Genomic DNA, 20490 nt, shown 5'->3' with positions numbered 1-20490 from the left:
GAAAACATAGGAAGAACACTCTTTGACATAAGTCACAGCAAGATCTTTTTTGACCCACCTCCTAGAGAAATGAAATAGAAACAAAAATAAACAAATGGGACCTAATGAAACTTAAAAGCTTTTGCACAGCACAGGAAACTATATACAAGATGAAAAGACAACTCTCAGAATGGGAGAAAATATTTGCAAATGAATCAATGGACAAAGGATTAATCTCTAAAATATATAAACAGCTAATGCAGCTCAATATTAAAAAAAAAAAAAAACCCAATCAAAAAATGGGCAGAAGACCTAAATAGACATCTCTCCAAAGAACACATACAGATGGCCAAGAGGCACATGAAAAGCTGCTCAACATCATTAATTATTAAAGAAATGCAAATCAAAACTACAATGAGGTATCACCTCACACTGTTCAGAATGACCATCATCAAAAAATCTACAAACAGTAAATGTTGGAGAGGGTGTGGAGAAAAGGGAACCCTCTTGCAGTGTTGGTGGGAATGTAAATTGATACAGCCACTATGGAGAACAGTATGGAGTTTCCTTAAAAAACTAAAAATAGAATTACCATATGACCCAGCAATCCCACTACTGGGCATATACCCAGAGAAAACCATAATTCAAAAAGACACATGCACGCCAATGTTCATTGCAGCACTATTTATAACAGCCAGGTCATGGAAGCAACCTAAGTGTCCATCGACAGACAAATGGATACAGAAGATGTGGTACATATACGCAGTGGAATATTACTCAGCCATAAAAAGAAACGAAACTGAGTTATTTGTAGAGATGTGGATGGACCCAGAGACTGTCATACTGAGTGAAGTAAGTCAGAAAGAGGAAAACAAATATTGTATATTAACGCATATTTGTGGACTCTAGAAACATGGTACAGATGAACCGGTTTGCAAGGCAGAAATAGAGACACAAATATAGAGAACAAACATACGGACACCAAGGAGGGAAAGCGGGGGCAGGGTGGTGGTGGTGTTGGGATGAATTGGGAGATTGGGAATGACTTATATACACTAATGTGTATAATATAGATAACTAATAAGAGCAAATGATTTTTCCAAATGTGCTATAACATACACACACACATGCACGCACACGCTGTCTCCTGTTTGTAATCAATTCTATCCCACCTGGATCTTTTCTTATTAATCCCCCTCAAAAAAAAGAATTAAATGATAGTCATTATTCTAGAGATATGAGTATCCTCCCTATTTTTCTCCCGACCTTACAGGTGAGTCACACAAAGAAGTTGGTACCTGCTCACCGTCGCACAGTCACCTGAGAGCATCCAGGCCCCAGACTCTGGGGTCACAGAGCCAGGGTACAACCGGGCAGCTGATGGTCCAGGCAGCCTCCCGAGACGCCAAGCTGAGCACTTATGATTAACACATACGGTATTCTCGGAAGGTCGTGTCTCTCTCCCTCATAACAGCCATAAACATCTGCGATCATGTTTTCCGTGTGTCACTCTTTTCCTGTGCACACAGCCACAGCCGTACCCCCAGCAACAAGCAGCAGTCACCACTCGGGGCAGGAAGGAAGCACCTGTCGCCCGCCACTCACGCCCCCCTGCCCCGCCCCAAAGCCTGCGCTTCCAGAATCTACCTCCGCTAGTGGTCATGGGTGGGGGGAGCTGGGGGGTGCTCACCGGCATGCACCTTGTGTCTGGACCCCTTCTGTCCTGCTTTGTCCTCTCAGCTCCCAGCACAGCTCCTAACAGGTGCTCACACTTTGCTCTGTTAGTGATGTACACGCATAAATGGTGTGCACGCAGGTGCAGGTACGTACACATCTGTAACCACAAAGTACTTTTCCAAATGACATTTAAGTTTACCTTCATAAAGTCCTGACCCCTTCAGGAAAACCCTCATGGCTGTGGAAAAGGCCAGCTTGGCGCCACTTCTCCTGGCTGCCCTCCCCGGCAGGAAGGCAGTGAAACCTCTGGCGTTTCTAATGCCACAAATGCAGAAGCTGCTATTTGTCTACCTTGTCACACAAGCCATGACAGCCTGGATCTATCACCAAGATGACAGGACTAGCACTGCCTATGTCGAGCCCACACACCTTCCCCAAAGCACTGCTGCCGCCTCAAGGGGTCCGAATGTCCCCAGGTTTACAGTTGAGGAGTAATTTCATGCTCCTCAGCACGTAACAAAAACTTAAGATAATTATAATGTGAAGAGTCAACTAATGGAGCCATTTGGTAAAGTATAATTATCTGAAGAGAAATCATTAAGGATAATATTCAGCAGGATAGAGATGAGAAGAGAATACGGTATATTTTACCATTAACAGTTATGCTGATTTGTAAAATTGATATCAAAATGCAGCAATTATAAAAATATAAAGGCACAATTTTATTCAAACCCGAAATAGCTAATCAGGGATTCCCTGATGGCACAGTGGTTAAGAATCCACCTGCCAATGCAGGGGACGCGGGTTCGAGCCCTGGTCCAGGAAGACGCCACATGCCGCGGGGCAACTAAGCCCGTGCGCCACAACTACTGAGCCTGCGCTCTAGTGCCCACGAGCCACAACTACTGAGCCCCCGTGCCACAACTACTGAAGCCCGCATGCCTAGAACCTGTGCTCTGCAACAAGAGAAGCCACCGCCATGAGAAGCCCACGCGCAGCAACGAAGACCCAATGCAGCCTAAAATAAATAAATAAATAAATAAATAAATTTACAAAATAGCTAATCATAAATATAAATTCTCAGTACAAGAGCCAGAAACAGAACTTCCTCCCTCTTACAGCATGACATACCATTAATTCAGATAAATACTTATGATTCAACAGTGCGTATCAGCTGTTACGTACCAGGCATGTAATTTATTCACCCAGTCTTGCGTCTCTTTCTGAAAGAAAGGGGAACTTCCCCCCTCACTCACAAGCAGCCTCACTGGCAAAGCTGCAATCATGCCCTTTCCAAAGGCAATCATTGACTTAGACTGGTCCATATTTACACCTGAGGGTGGGATGAGGCCCATAAAGCATACGGGCACCAGATACCCAGACAAACGTGGGTTCTGAAAGCAAGAGAGAAGGGGCGCGGCTGTGACTGGGAATGAGCAGGGCTGATGGAGGCTGGGACAGAGGCCAGGGACGGGGTCAACGTCCAGGGAGAGACGAGAGCGTGAGCAAAGGCCCTGAGGCGGCCTCAAGGGCACGAGCACATCAGACAGAGACATGAGCTGGCTGGGTGGTGCTGCCGTTGTCTGACATATAAACACAGAGAGAGAGCGGGGTTTCGGGATTCAGATTAGGCGGAGGATCTTGGAAGTGTTAACTGGACAGCCAAGCGGGGCTCACCGAGGCACCGTGTTGGGCATCAGTGGGTTAACCAGAGGCAGGTGAGGCCACCTGGAAACATACAGCGAGAAAAGAACCTACAGCAGAAGGTCTGTACACCGCACTCTGAAAGGCAGAGCAGAGGACCAGGTCCCCAAAGAGCCGGAGACGGAAGGAGGAAAAGCAGAGGGTCGGGGAGGGAGGCGTGCCAGGTGAGCCGTCAGCAGCTCAAACCCCTTGGAGGTGAAGCCAGAGGGGCAGCAGGTCTGGGGACACGGTGGCCTAAGTGTTGCAGGGACAGAGGTGAAGATGGCCAGCTGGGGGCAGGGACCACGAAGGGACAGCTCCCAGGGCAACACACTCGGAGGGAAAGAGTCAGGGAGGTGGGTTCAGCTCCCCTGCCACCTCTTGGATTCTGACTTAGCAAGGGAAGCTGGTCTCCCTTTAAAGAAGACCCGACGGCCACCGCACTTAGTTTCTGAAAGTCGTGTCACGCAAAATGTGTGCGAACGTTGTCAAATGTGACATTTATTGTCAATAGAAAGTGTTGTAATTCCTGATAGGAATAATTGGCAGTTATGTCACACTTTATAAATACAGATTATTCTCCTAAACACTAGCTCAATGAACAAAAATGTCCTAATGTAGAATCTGGGTGCATCCACGTGGTTATATTCTTACTGATATGAATTCATAAAACAGACAATAAAATATACACCTGCTGAGAGCATTCACATTCATTCTAGAAATGGAATTGGATTCTTACAATGATTTGTCATTCAAACTACTTCGATTAAAATACAAATAATTACAGTTACTTCTCTTTTAGTCAACGCTTAAATGCAATTACCACTCACTGGAAGGGGAGGGGAGTCAGCCTTCAACTAAAATCAGCACGAGAAATAAAACAGTATGAATGCTAATAACACCATGAGATTTACAATACTGAACCTTACCATTTATATGATCGTATTTATAATAGTACAATTCAGCGCCATAATACAATGGTATTCATCCAAATTTCAAATGAATTTTGGTGCCTATCAAAACTAGAATTGCTGTCAAATGTCAACAGTTTAGAGTCAGATTTATTCACTCAGAATAATAAGTGTGACTGTAAATAACCTGCAGACAGTGTTGAGTGCAAAGCGCCGAGACTCAGCCGCTCTGGAAACTCTCACAAGGTCATCGCCGGTGCCAGGGCTCCACGGCAGGGCAGCTCGGCGCCCACACGTAACTGGCCTTTTCTAACTGTTTCCAACAGGGCCTGCTGAGTGGTCCGCTAAGCAAGCTAAGAGTCACATTCACTTTTTAAAAGTCCTACTTCCTTGCTTCATTAAAAGATAGCTAGTTAACAATATTTATGGATGTAAAACTACAGCCTCCGTAGAAAACAGAAACTGTCTCACCAATAATTTCAATTGAGAAATCACAACAGCATAATATTCGCCACACTTTTGCAACAGCCTTGAAGATGAGACGCAAGAGAGGAAGGAGGTGAGGCTGCGGGGAGGCCGGAGGGCGGGCGTCCAGGGCGCCGAGCCTCCGCTGCTCAGCGCAGAATGAGTGGGGACCTCGGTGGCCTGGGGGAAACTGACATCCAGTGTTCCCTGAAAACAAGCCCAAAGCTCTCCAAAGGTACAATCTGAATGACAACATGCAGTAACCAGCTGATACTAAGGAAAAGCACACGCCAGTCGAAACACAAATACTTTTTTCCACGAAATTCGCATGCACTTTTCCCCCAAAAGCATTTCTTGAACCTGCCTTGGTACATTGCAAAAAATACAGGTAGATTCTAATTAGCGAGTTTCTGAGGATGTCGGAATCAGGTCTGAAGTGACTCAGAACCCAGACCACAGGTTCTTCGGGCGAGGGGGAGGCAGGGGACACACGGTTCCCCGTCCCCGTCCCGCCTGGAGCGGCCACCCATCACCCGTGTCCACGTGCCTCAGAGCCAGTGTCTGCTCTGAGAAGGACAGCGCGGGGGCCTGGGGTACAGAGACGGACCTCACGTGCCCGACGCCACCTGCTTCCTGTGGTGGCAGGCGAGCTGCTCTCATAATTCTGCAGCTGGGGTACCCGTGTGACAGAGAGGGAACCGGGCTATAAACTCACTGACACGAGCTCCCTCCCTCCACCCAGCGATAAAGCAGCTCAACGTCTCCGTCTGCCACTCACTCCCTTGACCGAACTCACATCAGTGCTGCCCTCTTGTCACCCTTCGTAAGTGTGTCTCCTGGGACATCTAGGGACATGGAACTAAATTAACGTTGAAATTTAAAAAGCCACATTTATGTTTATGTAGCTATACAGGCATGTAGATATAAAAGGTCGCTGTTCTACACATGTTTGGTGAAATACGGCAATTTTTACATCTGGTATTTTCAATAAATAAGCACACTTTTTAAACTTGGATCTTGGAAACCTATCCAAGATAGGAAACCTATCTCCTGGTAAAGTCAGGTAATTCCCCATCTTAAAATATGTGAATCTTGCTTATGACATCATAGAGATCATCAGAAATTCTACACTTGAAATCAAAGATGAGTCAGCAAGGATGAGAAACACGTGACAAAAGCCTAGAACAAACGGACATCCTTCCCCAGAGGTTACCTGTTTCCATTAGCTCCCGCGACAACTCACATCTCTAACTAGATGACGAAGTGGTGACATTACTAGATGCCTACTTTAAATGACCTGACATGCTCTCACCTTCCAGTCGCCAAGCTCACCGTGAGAACTCACATATGACTGGCTCTCCCAGGCTTCCAGCCCCTCGACTGAAGCAGTGATGTTAATTAAAAACAGAAAATTGCGTTCAGCACAAACCAACAGCAGTGTTTGAACAGGAAAGCAGGACACCTTTACACACTGCACTGGCGGTTCTCCACCCAGGGGTTTAACCACAGGGACACAGGAGACTCAGGGACACAGGTATACGAACTGGCTCAACTTAGGGAATACATGTAACAGGGTACGGCTACCTAAAACGAAAGAGAAAAAGAAGTTCCAATCCTGAGCAAGAGACATTCAAATGTGGCCAAATTCTCATGATTCAAACCAGCAGTCATAAAGAACATGTTGTTTTTCTGACTTCAAAAAAATGTTTACAACTAGAAATATAATGGGTTTGAAACGATTTTCTTGTATGTCATCATTTTTCTAATTAGAAGCACTAAGTTCTCCTTCTTAACTGAAATGATTAAATAACTGTAAACTCAATGATGTTATGGACAGTTACTGATAAGAAAAGCAGCAAATCTGCATGCTTGTCTAGACTCCAAGGATTCAAGTGAAAAATTTATGGCCATCAGAGGTCCACAGTGCAAAGATGTTTAGGGCCATTTTCCAGCCAAGGTTCCAGCCATGATTGTGAGCTATGAATGTTCCTGTTTTAAAAGACACATGTGTAGACAGAACAGTTAACAGATTTGTTATAAATGAGCAAGAATCTGAGCTCTGCTGTAGGCTGGAGCACGCAGCATCTGAGCACACCTGATTACTTAGGACACCGGAGGGACCACTCCTGCTATTACGGGATCCATGTTACTATTCCAACACTTGTCCTTTGGTGCTGACAGAACTTCCTGGCTGGAACACAATCATGGCTGGAACCTTGGCTGGAAAATGGCCCTAAACATCTTTGCACTGTGGACCTCTGATGGCCATAAATTTTTCACTTGAATCCTTGGAATCTAGACAAGCATGCAGGTTTGCTGCTTTTCTTATCAGTAACTGTCCATAACATCATTGAGTTTACAGAGTTATTTCATCATTTCAGTTAAGAAGGAGAACTTAGTGCTTCTAATTAGAAAAATGATGACATACAAGAAAGTCGTTTCAAACCCAGTATGAGGCACATAGGATGCATCTTATAATCAAGGTTCTTATTACAAATAAGCACTAGTTACAGCCTCAGCAAATGGGGTATGGAGCCCCTTTCTGAGCCCCCAATTTAGTATCTTAATGGAGTCAACATTTAGCACCCTGGAGAGTACTTATTTGAGAACCTGCAGTTGACATATTTTTTAAAAACTTAAGTTATTGCCAATAACTCGTCCACGGAGTCAATTATGCAGTATGATCAATCCACTTGGTTCTTCCACTATAATTACGGTGGTTACACACAGGACGGCTGCAAGAACACCTCAAGCAGATGCGCAGCTCCTAACCAGCGAGCGCATGGCCGCAAGACTCCAGGCAGTGACAGAACTCCCAGCCTCTTTCTTAAGCACTTGACTTCCGACTACCCCAAGCACGTCTTCCCGGTTTAAGGAAAACTGCTCCGTGACAAAGTACTTTACACAATCAGCACGGAACTTCACATGAAATTTAATTTCAAGATTTTGTGGAAACACCCCAGAATTGTATAACTTGATGGAAGAAGCAACTGTCTCTACATAAGCTTTTTTTTTTTTTTTAAGAAAATCATACAGTCATTAGTACTGCCCTGGTTTAGAAGCATCCTGACACACAGGAATTTATAAAAGCCTTCAACCCATAGTCTCCGAAACATTTCTCTGTTATCCTGAAAAGGACTGCTAGACACACGCCGGTTTTTACTGTCGCTCCCGGGCTTAGGGAGTCTGTGAGGACAAACCCGAAGGGAGGCGGTTCCAGCCGGATTAGTCAATCAGTCGGGGAGCCTCGGCTGCGGTTCCTAAACTGTTTCCAGAACACTCGGTTATGCTGGGGGTGGCGACGCGAAGGCTTCCAAGAACTTTTCGTTTTTGACTGAGCCACATTTCTGTTTTCCCCCAACAGTTAAGTTATTTAGAAGTAAGAGGGTGGAGGGGAGTCGTCTGGGGCAGGGATAAGAAGAGATGTCACACAGACACGCACGCACGAATCGGTATCACGAACTGGGCGTCCAGAGCTGAGCTGTCCCCTAAGTAGCGGGGCGCTCGGCCGGGGGGGCCCCCAGCCCGGGCAGAGGCCCCCCCCAAGACGGAGAGGAGCTCAGGAGGACGCCCGCCGCGGCCCCCGAGGCCAGGAGCCGCTCGCAGGGAGACAGGAGGGGCGAACCCCGAACCCCCAACCCTGGAGAACCTGATTCCCACGGGCCACGGAGCCGCTGCACCTTCACGACGGGGAAAGGCAGACCCTACAAGTTTCCGTCTGGGATGCTGGGCCGGGAGGACGGAGGGTCAGGGGGTCTGCGCCCGCCCGCCCGCCCGCACGAGCCGCCCCGGGAGATGGAGATGGGGACGCAAGAGGGAAGGGGGCGCCGGGTGAGGAGGGGGCGGAGGATGAGGAGGGGGCACGGGGAGGGAAGACGGGTCGCGGAGGAGAGACAGGGGCGCTGAGAAGGGGAGGGCCTGGAGGGAGAAAGGGGTGCAGAGGGGAAGGGGGCGCAGGGAGAGGAGGGGCGCGCGCAGAAAAAACGGCCGGGAGGTCCGGCACTCACCCTCGCGGGCACTAGCAGGCGGCCGGGGCGCCCGCGGGGGGCAGCCGGGGGGAAGGGTCCCTCGGCGCTCATCGCCGCCCACTCGGCGGGACCAACGCTCCGGGCCGCGCGAGCTCAGCGCCGAGGACCCGCGCGAGCCTCCTAGGGCCCCGCGGGCGCCACGTCCACGCCCCTCTGCGCTTCGGCGCCGCTCGGGCTCGGCTCGGGCTCCGCGGGCTGCGGCGGGAGGAGCCGAGCACCGCCCACCGCCCGTGAGCACCGCCCACCGTCCTGAGCACCGCCCACCGCCCGTGACCGCCGCCCGCCGCCCGTGAGCACCGCCCACCGTCCTGAGCACCGCCCACCGCCCGTGACCACCGCCCCCCACCCTGAGCACCGCCCACCGCCCGTGATCACCGCTCGCCGCCCGTGAGCACCGCCCACCGCCCTGAGCACCGCCCACCGCCCGTAACCGCCGCCCACCGCCCGTGACCGCCGCCCGCCGCCCGTGAGCACCGCCCACCGCCCGTGACCGCCGCCCACCGCCCTGAGCACCGCCCACCGCCCGTGACCACCGCCCACCGACCTGAGCACCGCCCACCGCCCGTAACCGCCGCCCGCCGCCCGTGAGCACCGCCCACCGTCCTGAGCACCGCCCACCGCCCGTGACCACCGCCCCCCGCCCTGAGCACCGCCCACCGCCCGTGACCACCGCCCACCGCCCTGAGCACCGCCCACCGCCCGTGACCACCGCCCACCGCCCTGAGCACCGCCCACCGCCCGTGACCGCCGCCCACGCGACGCGCCCGAGAGGAGGGGCGCGCGGCTGCCGAGGGGCGGGACGCGTCCCGGGCTGCGGCGCTCCGGGGGAGAGCGGGAGAGGTGATAGCCTCTGGGGGCTGCCGCTCCCCCGGGCCGGGGCCGAGCGCTCCTGCCGCTCGGCGGCCCCTCCCCGCCCCTGCTCCCCGGTGGATCTGACCTGGGGCGTCCCCCCGTCCGCAGTCGGGTGCCTCCGGGCCTTCCCCTCCCTCGGAGGGTCGCAGGGCAGCTGCCTGCCGGGTCCCTGGGGACCCCTCCGCCGGGGTCTCCCCGTCACGTGGAGCTGGTGCTGGACCCTGGGGACTGTCCAGAAGAGGAAAGGACGCCTCTCGCGCCCGCGCGCCCCACCCGCGCCCCGGGCTGGCGGCTCGGCGGCGCCCGTGTCCTCGCTGCGGGGCTGGGCGCACCTCCGGGCAGTGGGGCAGCAGCCGGTCGGCGAGTCCCTTGCTCTCTCAGGACAGTATCAGGCTGCGTAGACTCAAGTCATCCTCGTTCAAGCGTAAATGAAAGTTTGGCATAAATCTCAGGAAAACACACACACACCCCCCCCCCCAAGCTACCAACCTTTACGAAGGGCGTGGGTTTTCCTCCCTTTCCACATCCCGCGTCTCCCGGTCCCGCAAACTCTCAGGGGCGCAGACGCGCGCGGCCTTTCATCTGCGGAAGCCCGTTCGCTGTCCTTCCGAGGCGGGAAAGCGCGAAGGCCGAGGTGGCAGCACCGGCGTGACCCGTCTCTGCGAGTGGGACGCCTGACGCATGGCGGGCAAGTGGCGGTGGAACAGACACGAGAGACGCTGCTCCTTCTGACGGTAACCTGGTTTTTTCGAGCTTTAGCGGGAAATAATGGATGGATAACAGTGTGTAAATTTAAGGTGTACAGAGTGTTGACTTGATCCACTTATACCGCCGTGTGATTACCACCCTCGGTTAGCTGACCTTCACCAGGTCACATAATTACCATTTCTTTTCAGAAGTGGGAAAATATTCAGAGCAACTTTCAAGTGTATAATACAGTCTTGATAACTAGAATCACCATGCCATACATTAGACCCCCAGAATGTATTCATCTTATAACTGGACAGTTTGTACCCTCTGATCAACACCTTTGCGGACCCCAACTCCCCAGCCCCTGGTACCCACCCACCTACTCTGTTTCTCTGCGTTGGGCTTTCTTAGATTCCATATTGAAGTGAGATCATACAGCATGTGCCTTCCTCTGACTTAACGGAATGCCCTCAAAGTCCATCCATGTGGTTGCAAAACGGCAAGATTTCCTCTTTCTGGTGGCTGAATAATATTCAGTATACGTACATATAATATACATACATATACACATAGGCACATATATATCACATATATACATATATATCTGACATATATCACAATACATATACATACACACAGGCACACACCCCCACGTCTTCCTTATCCATTCATCCGTTGCTGGACACTTGGGTTGTTTCCATGTCTTGGCTATTGTGAATAATGTTGCAATAAACACGGGAGTTCATATACCTTTTCAATACCCTGTTTTCCTTTGGTTATACACCCAGAAGTGGGATTGCTGGGTATAATAATAATTTTATTTATTTTTCGAGGTACTTCCATGCTGCTTTCTCCATCTTCCTATGAGCAGAAAACTAGTGTGTGTTTTTATTTTATTTATTTATTTTTTTTAAACTGAGGGATTTTTTTAAAATTTATTTTATTTATTTATCTTTGGCTGTGTCAGGTCTTCGTTGCAGTGTGTGGGCTTTCTCTAGCTGCGGCGAGCAGGGATACTCTTCATTGTGGCGTGCAGGCTTCTCATTGCGGTGGCCTCTCTTGTTGTGGAGCACGGGTTCTAGGTGTGCGGGCTTCAGTAGTTGCAGGACCTGGGCTCAGTAGTTGTGGCTTGCGTGCTCTAGAGCGCAGGCTCAGTAGTTGTGGCGCACGGGCTTAGTTGCTCCGTGGCATGTGGGATCTTCCCGGACCAGGGCTCGAACCCGTGTCCCCTGCATTGGCAGGTGGATTCTTAACCACTGTGCCACCAGGGAAGCTCCTTGTGTGTGTTTTGAAAACCATATTTACTACAAAAGAAGTGTGTTTGCATACGCCATAATTTCTCGATGTTGTCTAAACTAGAAATTCACTAAAGAGTAAAAAAACTAATAATTATTTAAGAAAAAAGAGCATCACATGATCATTACCATATTTCTATTTTTAAACCTGATATTAATATGAATTACAACTAAAACTTACAAGAACTACATTGTAGAGCAGGTATCACTTTTTCCCAGTCTTCAGATAATAAATTTTACTGCTAAATTCATATTGTTTAGGAAATTTGTTCATATTTGTGTGCTAAGGAGTTGAAGTGAGTACTATTTTTGAGCTTTTTTGGAAAAAGTGACATTTCACTTTAAAAAGGATGGTGTGATATAATCGACACTAATATGCTACTCAAAGAACGGGAAGGGAAGGAGGGAGGGAGGGAGGAAGGGAAGAGAAGAAGGAGAAAGGAGAGAAAGATTCCACAGCAGTGGAGGGGGATTCCTGTAGGAAACCTCGCCCAGGGGAGCCATGGCTGTTGGAGGCCCTTGAGAATCGGCCCATCCTCGGAGGACTCAGAAACTGACCAGGGCTATAGCACCAGGGTCCTGGGGCCTGTGCAACTGCAGGATAACGCAAGGGCTCTTAAGTCACGGTCCAAGAGTGGGTTTTAGGCAGGTGATCAGTGAATGCCTATAACTGTATGTAAATATTTATATCTTTTACCGCTTTTTTTTTTTTTTTTTTTTTAAGATTATGGGCACAGAGCCACCTAGTTCCTAATGTGTTACCTAACACTCTTTTTTTTTTTTTTTTTTAATAAATTTATTTATTTATTTTTGGCTGTGTTGGGTCCTCGTTTCTGTGCGAGGGCTTTCTCCAGTTGCGGCAAGCGGGGGCCACTCCTCATCGCGGTGCGCGGGCCCCTCACTGTCGTGGCCTCTCCCGTTGCAGAGCACAGGCTCCAGACGCGCAGACTCAGTAGTTATGGCTCACGGGCCCAGTCGCTCCGCGGCATGTGGGATCTTCCCAGACCAGGGCTCGAACCCGTGTCCCCTGCATTGGCAGGCAGACTCCCAACCACCGCGCCACCAGGGAAGCCCCCTTTTACCGCTTTTAATAGTCAATATTTTTTTCAATCATTCACACATTCAACAACAATTGATTGCTGACCGATGTCTAGATGCCTTAGTAGATATTGGGGATGTGATGAATGTAAGACCACCAGGTCCTCACGGAGCTCAGAGTCTAGTGGGTCACGGACATAAAATTACTGCCTCCCTTATTTGAGGGATTACAGACATTTTATTACCCATGTAATAAAAATGTCCTTCCCAAATCAGGTTCTTAGCTAACGTGTTAAATATCTTTGAGAATGTATGAGTGAACTCAAAACTGATTATGTCACCGTATCCTTACCTGAGTAAGAATATTTGGAGAAGATATTAAATATATCGAGTAGGCATTGTAATATTCAAATATGTACCTGAATTTTTAGAATGGTCTCCAAATAGAAATAAACCATGAATATATTTAGTTTTGACTCATAACCAAGTCCCAAATCTTATCTTCAGTTATATAAGTGTACAGAGGCTCTGAGGAGAGAATTGGTTTCTGAACACAAAGATACTTTGATTCTCATAGGCTTAAGAAAAATGAATAGAAATTTGAGCAACACGATACGATTCTCCTCAACTTTTGCTGTGACAAAAACAATTATGAGGCTAGTTTCTCATTTAATACTTTCTTTTTCTTAATAAGTACATTAGAAATGTACAAAGTGTATGAATTTTGAAAAGTTTGAACTTCTGATTTATTTACTTTTTCTTGCAGAAAATTGCTTGCAATCTACAGGTTTTGGTTTTCTTTTTTTATAAGAAAGTGCTTTAGTAAAACACCCACCTACAACCAAGAATATGGGATTCTTTTGTTTCATAGTTTAATAAGATAATCATTCAGTTACCTCCTTCCTTATTTATTAAAAAATATGCGCTGGACTTGTGTTATGTATCAGGCTTGTGCTACACGGGACCAACACGATGGTGACACAGACCACATGCTCCGGTCCAGTGTGCAGAATACAACACAGGAAGCGTAAGCAGAAACAGCGGGAGCCAAGGGGTTTGGCATTAGTTGGCAAGTGAGTACGGGATGCCCGAGATTCTGTCCAGTCTCCTCAGTCTCCCCTCCCTCAACGCCATGGTCCTCACCGCCCACATCTGCCCCACCAGCCCCAGGAACCAACCACCTGCAGTCCCACTGTCAGTACCCCTCCCGCCAGCTCATTTCCTCTGCACGTCCCCTGTGTCTCACTCTACACTTACAGCCAAATAATCTGCTGGCAACCACTGGCCCCTCCCTCAAAAATGACTTCAATTTCTTCCTTATTCCATTTAAATTATAAAATCCACCACTGTCCTCAGTCTCTTACAAACATTCCTAACTTCCCCCAGTTTTTCTCGCTGTCATGACTTGCCTCGTGAAACCACAGACCTGGTTAAGCCCAACTATCCACCTGTCCCTTACCTTTCCCCAAACACCTGAACCCCATGAGGGAAAACCACAGAGCCCTGCCGACCGGTCTGTTTCCATCCAGGACCACATCTCAAGCAGGCACGCAGTCACTCCTGTGGTTCGGCCACCCCTCCTGGTGGGCTTGACTTCCAGGCTCTAAAACAACTTCCCTCCTCCCTCCTTCCCATATTCTCTCTCTCTCTCTCTCTCTCTCCCCCTTTCCCTCCACCTCCATTCACTCTGCTGCAGATATTCTCTCTAATTCAAAGAGAAACTAGAAACAATTAGATAGGAGCTACCTCATGTGTCTCCCACCCTATAATCAAATCCGCCCACCTTCTGTTCCCTCCACAGACACTTCCTGCTGCCCGTCTCAGGGGACATGCCCTGCCTTATGGAATAGTCCGCCCCACCCCAATTGCTAAGGAACCTGTCACTTTCCCCTTTTCCTGCAGTATCCCTTCCTCCCCCCCATACCCCCTCCCTCATCCTCCGGAGGAATTGCCCATTTTCAGCTCCCTCCCACACCAGATTCTCAAAGAGCTTTAACTCCCCACCTCAGGCTCTCCTCCATCCTCTCCAGCTGGCTTTATCCACCTGCCACCAGGAGTCAGCCTCCTTCAGGGCTCCCTGACAGCCCCCCTCCACCCAGACATTCAGGGTCCCGCACGGATCTGATCAAACTTGAGTGAATATCAACCTGAAAAATCAATTAATGAAAAATGACGAAGTCTTTGTAGTTACTTGAAGGCCCAGTTACAAGTTGATCCTCAGAAAATGAAAACCAGAGTTCTTTTTCCTGGAAATTTTAAGAAAGGGGCCAACAGTCAGGATTAACCTGGACAAAGGGAAACATATACTTTCAGTTCCATTGCTCCTAAGCCAGGTCAGTGGTGTTTCCCTGCTCCTCTTTGGAGAAGAAGGCCTGGTCTCTGCGTCTTCAGAAGGCACAGCGGCGGAAGAGGCACCGTCCCTATCTGCTCACAGGACAGCTCTGTGGGCAGCCGTGCACTTACCCGGTCATTCCAATAACTTTCAGTGCTGGTATCATAGTCCCAATCTGAGGAAGAAAACCAGGGCTTGAGAGGTTGATATGTAAGCCTTTGACTCAGCAATACCACATGTATGAATTTATCATAGTACGTGATAAAAAGAATTGGGCACACACACACACAGATACAGCACTGCTCATTCCAGCCTTACTAAGACAGAAGAATATCAGAACACCATCTTTATACATAAAAAGGGATTAATTAAATAAAATGTCATCCGTACACATTTTTTATGAAGCTGTTACCAAGAATGAGGTATATTTACATTTATGTCTAGTAGACAGAGTCTACAATATGTTAAGAGAAAACAAAGTTATAAAATGTACATACTGAATAATACACTTTATGAGAAAACGTAGTAGCATTTACGTAATAGAGCATGCATGTAAGTAAGGTGTGCTCTGGGGCAGGCTCAGGAGAACCCCAAGTCCTCCGGGCGAGGAGAGGCGTGTTGGCAGCCTGGCTGCAGTCAGGGTACCAGCGCCTGAGAAGGAGGTGTGTGTACGCGCGTTGGCATCTGTACTCCCATAGACGTGGGGATGGTGGCTGCCTTGGAAATGTATGTGATTATGAAGAATACTTTTATCTCATCCTTCATAAAATTTGTAGTTTTCACTTTTCAAAGAGAAAAACTAGTACCTGTATATCAATACAGTTCTATATGCTATCAGTACCATATAGCTTTATATGTAGTATACATATGGTGAATACTACATGATAAACACTATACAGAAACACGTTTTTTCCTTTGGAAAAAATACATGTGAATTTATATTCAACTGAACTCTACAGCAAGTTTCCAAACATGATTTAGTGTGCATACTGTTTCATTGGGGACTATTACTTACAACTCCTTATGAAATTTTATGTAAAATACAGATTTTTATTTCAAGTCATTTATTTTCTTTGACTTTCATTAAAATATCAGTATTTTGTAAGTCTCTCTCTATACACACACACACACACACACACATATATATATAATATGGGAAAAGTGGCAAGTATTTAACACATCATGAATGTTTTTGCACAGAGAGTGAATATCAATTGGGATTTTCTCCAAAAACAAAGATTTTGGAGCATCTCGGGAAACTCTGAACTCTCTGATCCATGGTGAGTGGCTACAAGATATTGACAAGCTTTGATTCCCCTGTGAACCTCCGAAGGTTAATTTACCCATAGATCCACCCAACTGAATAAATACTCTTGAGATTGTTTATACAAATCACCACCACAGAAGTAACTCCCACCTCAGACGTGGCCCAGCCGTGATGCTTACTCCCCACCTGGTCCCGGAGCTGGTCCCTCACTTTCCACTTCCCTGGTGAGGTGACCTGGGAAGAAGGATGCAGGTAATTTGCAGAGGTCACCTGGTCTGAGGGCAGGGAGGGAGTCACACCCAGTAGTCACGTTTGGAGCCCCGGCTCTGAAACCCCTCCATATTGACCCTGGAGGACACGCATTTTTCAACACGAGATTGTGAGGTTTAAAAGAGACAATTCCCTTTCTCTTTTAAAAATGACAGTGAGAGTAGATTTATTTTTATTTTAAAAGTCCTTTTGATAAAAATAAAATAATATGTTTTAAAAAGTCATAAAATATATGCCAAATATACCAAATGCAAATACTCAGTTGTTTTACTCTCCCATTAAATTTTTTTAACATCCTTTTTTTCATTTTTTTGGAAGTATAGTTGACATACGATATTATAGTAGTTTCAGATGCACAACAAAGACATTTGACATTTATTTACATTACGAATTGATCACCACTATGTTTAGTAACCATACGTCACCTTGTAAAGTTATTATAATATAACTGACTATATTCCCTGTTCTGTGCATTACATCCCCATGACGTATTCATTTTATAACTGGAAGTTTGTCCTTCTTAATCTCTTTCACCTACTTCACTCATTCCCCCACCCCCATCCCCTCTGGCAACCATCTGTTTGTTCTCTGTGTCTGAGTCTTTTTTCATTTTGTATTGTTTGTTCATTTGTTTTGCTTTAGGCTTTTCTTTCAGATTCCACATATAAGTGAGAACACAACATATTTGTCTTTCTCTGTCTGACTTATTTCCCTAAGCATAATACTCTTTATATCCATCCATCCTGTCACAGATGGTGAGATTTCATTCTTCATTCTTTTTTATAGCTGAGTAATATTCCATTATTAATATTCTGGCATATATAAATATATATATATATATTTCACACCTTCTTTGTCCATTCTTCTGTTTATGGGCACTTAGGTTGCTTCCATATCTTGCCTATTGTAAATAATGCTGTAATGAACACTGGGGTGTGGATATCTATTAGAATTAGAGTTTTCATTTTCTTCAGATAAATACCCAGAAGTGGAATTGCTGGATCCTATAGTAGTTCTATTTTTAATTTTTTGAGGAACCTCCATACTGTTTTCCACAGTGGCTGTACCATTTACATACCCACCGACAACGCACAAAAGTTTCCTTTTCTCCACATTCAATCCTGAGAGATTTACCAGCCTTTATTTACTGACATGTACATCACTACTTGTTTATTATTTTATTTCTACGATTATAATTTTTCTCTAATCTACGTATAGTTCTGTTTCAATGGGATTTCTAAAAGGATGGAAAATGTGTGAATGATCACCCTGTCATATTCTAGGATTGTTTTTATTGCTTCGGATTTAGGTTGATAGGCTTGAGCTGGTAATACACAACTCCTCTTAAATAATCGACATTGGTTTGTTGAGGGACTTTCTTTATATCACAATAATTCCTCTACTTTTATCTCCATGCCCATCCCCTATCTTACATGCATATTTATTTATATATGTATTTCTTTAGAATTATGTAGTGGGGGGTGTGTGTGTGGTATTTTGCTATAGAAATCATTCTATTTCTAACATTCTCCACCTTACTATGTTTTTAGAACTATTTTTCTAAACCTAGTAAAATTTTATTTTATTTTTTATTGGAGTATAGTTGCTTTACAATGTTGTGTTAGTTTCTGCTGTACAGCACAGTGAATCAGCTATATGTATATCCCCTCCTTTTTGGATTTCTTTCCCATTTAGTTCACTGCAGAGCATTGAGTAGAGTTCCCCGTGCTATACAGTAGGCTCTCATTAGTTATCTATTTTATACATAGTATCAATAGTGTATATATGTCAATCCCAATCTCCCAGTTCATCCCACCCCCTATCCCCCGTGGGTATCCATGCATTTGTTTTCTACATCTGTGTCTCTATTTCTGCTTTGCAAATAAGTTCGTCTATACCATTTTCTAGATTCCACATATATGCAATAATGTACGATATTTGTTTTTCTCTTTCTGATTTACTTCACTCTGTATGGCAGTCTCTAGATCCATCCATATCTCTGCAATGGCACAATTTCATTCATTTTTATGGTTGAGTAATATTCTGTCGTATATATGTACCACATCTTCTTTATCCATTCCTCTGTTGATGGACATTTAGGTTGTTTCCATGACCTGGCCATTGTAAATAGTGCTGCAATGAACATTAGGGTGCATGTGTCATTTTGAATTATGGTTTTCTCCAGGTATATGCCCAGAAGTGGGATTGCTGGGTCGTATGCTAGTTCTATTTTTAGTTTTTTAAGGAACCTCCATACTGTTCTGCATAGTGGCTGTATCAGTTTACATTCCCACCAACAGTGTAAGAGGGTTCCCTTTTCTCCACACCCTCTCCAGCATTTAATGTTTGTAGATTTTTTGATGATGGTCATTCTGACCAGTGTGAGGTGATACCTCATTGTAGTTTTGATTTGCATTTCTCTGATAATTAGTGATGTTGAGCATCTTCTCATATGCCTCTTGGCCATCTGTATGTCTTCTTTGGAGAAATGTCTGTTTAGGTCTTCTGCCCATTTTTTTGATTGGGTTGTTGTTTTTTTTGAGATTGAGCTGCTTTAATATGACATATAAACAATGCATTATCTCAATTACTTCATAAAATTCCACTATTTTACTTATCTAATTGCCAGATAAATAAATGATAAATCTTTAGTTTATCTATGAATTTTGCTGCTATAGCAACCTTGTGATTAAAATCCCTTTCACTTTGTCTCCTTGTGGATGCCTGAGGAGCGTCTTTGAAACAGGTATATCACTTAGTATTAACAAATTACACAGAAAATCCTGTACAAAATTTATCATTGTTGTTCATCCTTCCCACACATTAAAAAAATCCAAACCCAGCCTTCAAATCTGTCTCATAAACAATCGCTTTGCTTGCCCAGCGATCTTTTTGCCTGTTGCTGCCATTCTTCCAAATTACTATACTTCAGAATTTCAGATAATGGGAACTTTGATTGTAAAATGAGTCAGTGCAACAAATAAAGAACAATGGAAAACTCATTGCAAATTTATTTCTAAAGAAGGAGGACATGAATTTTGAATGTTGAAAGGTGTTTACAGTTTTTGTGAAAAGGCTTCAGAACATGGAAGCTTAACTCCTTTTCTTAAGTGGTCAATGATTTGAATTAAAAAAGTGGAACCCGAAATGTTGCACTGCTCTTTCAAAACTTTGCAGAGTGTTAGGTGTGATGCATGATAGTGGTGTGCTGGGGAGGACAGAAATTGTTGCTGCATGGACCTAATGTCACCACCCCACAGAATACCTTCAATGGTAACAATAATTGATTTTAGGGGCAACTAAGGTTCTCCTGAGCTTTCTATACAATGGGCCAGAAGCTAAGTGTCATCTGTGGATGAGCTCACGGTATTTTCTCTGGAGCCCTGTGAGCTCAATGCCAGTCTCATCCCATTTTACAGATGAGGGGTGGAGGCCTGTTTTGGCCCAGGGCTGGTGAGCAGGGGCCTGCGGTTGGAGCACAGTGTGTGGCCTTAGCACGGAGCCCTGCGTGCCGTCTGTGCGCCTGACTAATGAATCGACGTACTTTATTCCTTGAACTTCGATTTCAAAGCCCAAATCCTAACGCCTACTTTGGAGAGTTGTTATAATGACTAATTTGTCAAATGTCTGGTGTCATCTGGAATATAAAAGGAGCTCAGTAAATTTACTCACTACAATTATTACCAATTTCATCAATTGCTATGACAATTAGTCGTATTGTAGACATAATAGCTGCCATCACAGATAGACTGGGAGTCCTGACCTGACTCAGAGAAGTGTCACATCCTCTCCCCTTAAACACAAATGACTTCTCCCTCAGAAAGTGTGCTGTAACGTTAAAAAGAAATCAATCTACAGTGTTGCCCACAATCCTTTGCTTTTAATGGGCTCTTCATTTCATTACGTATTATGATAATTCTGCTAATTCGCCCTTCAGTAAACTACAACGTGAAAACTCAGTAGAAGAAAGTATTGTTTGCCTTAGCAAAAATTAGCCTCTGGC

The 20490-nt window shown here is 46.0% G+C and overlaps 1 protein-coding gene across 1 annotated transcript in view; it reads right to left on the bottom strand.

Annotated features, from left to right (window-relative positions):
• Positions 1-10121, bottom strand: part of LOC309653811 (cyclin-Y-like protein 1) — a gene marked incomplete at its 5' end in the record, with an annotated part of 57809 nt that extends 47688 nt beyond the window's left edge. Inside the window, 2 exons of the mRNA XM_082478618.1 lie at positions 8723-8938; positions 10085-10121. Coding sequence (XP_082334744.1) covers positions 8723-8938; positions 10085-10121 — 253 coding nt within the window. The remainder of the gene's footprint in view (positions 1-8722; positions 8939-10084) is intronic.
• Positions 10122-20490: the final 10369 nt, after the last annotated feature.

Source organism: Balaenoptera physalus (assembly GCF_965194825.1).
Source record: "Balaenoptera physalus genome assembly, contig: HAP1_SCAFFOLD_1222, whole genome shotgun sequence".
Classification (NCBI taxonomy): Eukaryota; Metazoa; Chordata; class Mammalia; order Artiodactyla; family Balaenopteridae; genus Balaenoptera; species Balaenoptera physalus.
This window is presented reverse-complemented; position numbering and strand designations above follow the sequence as displayed.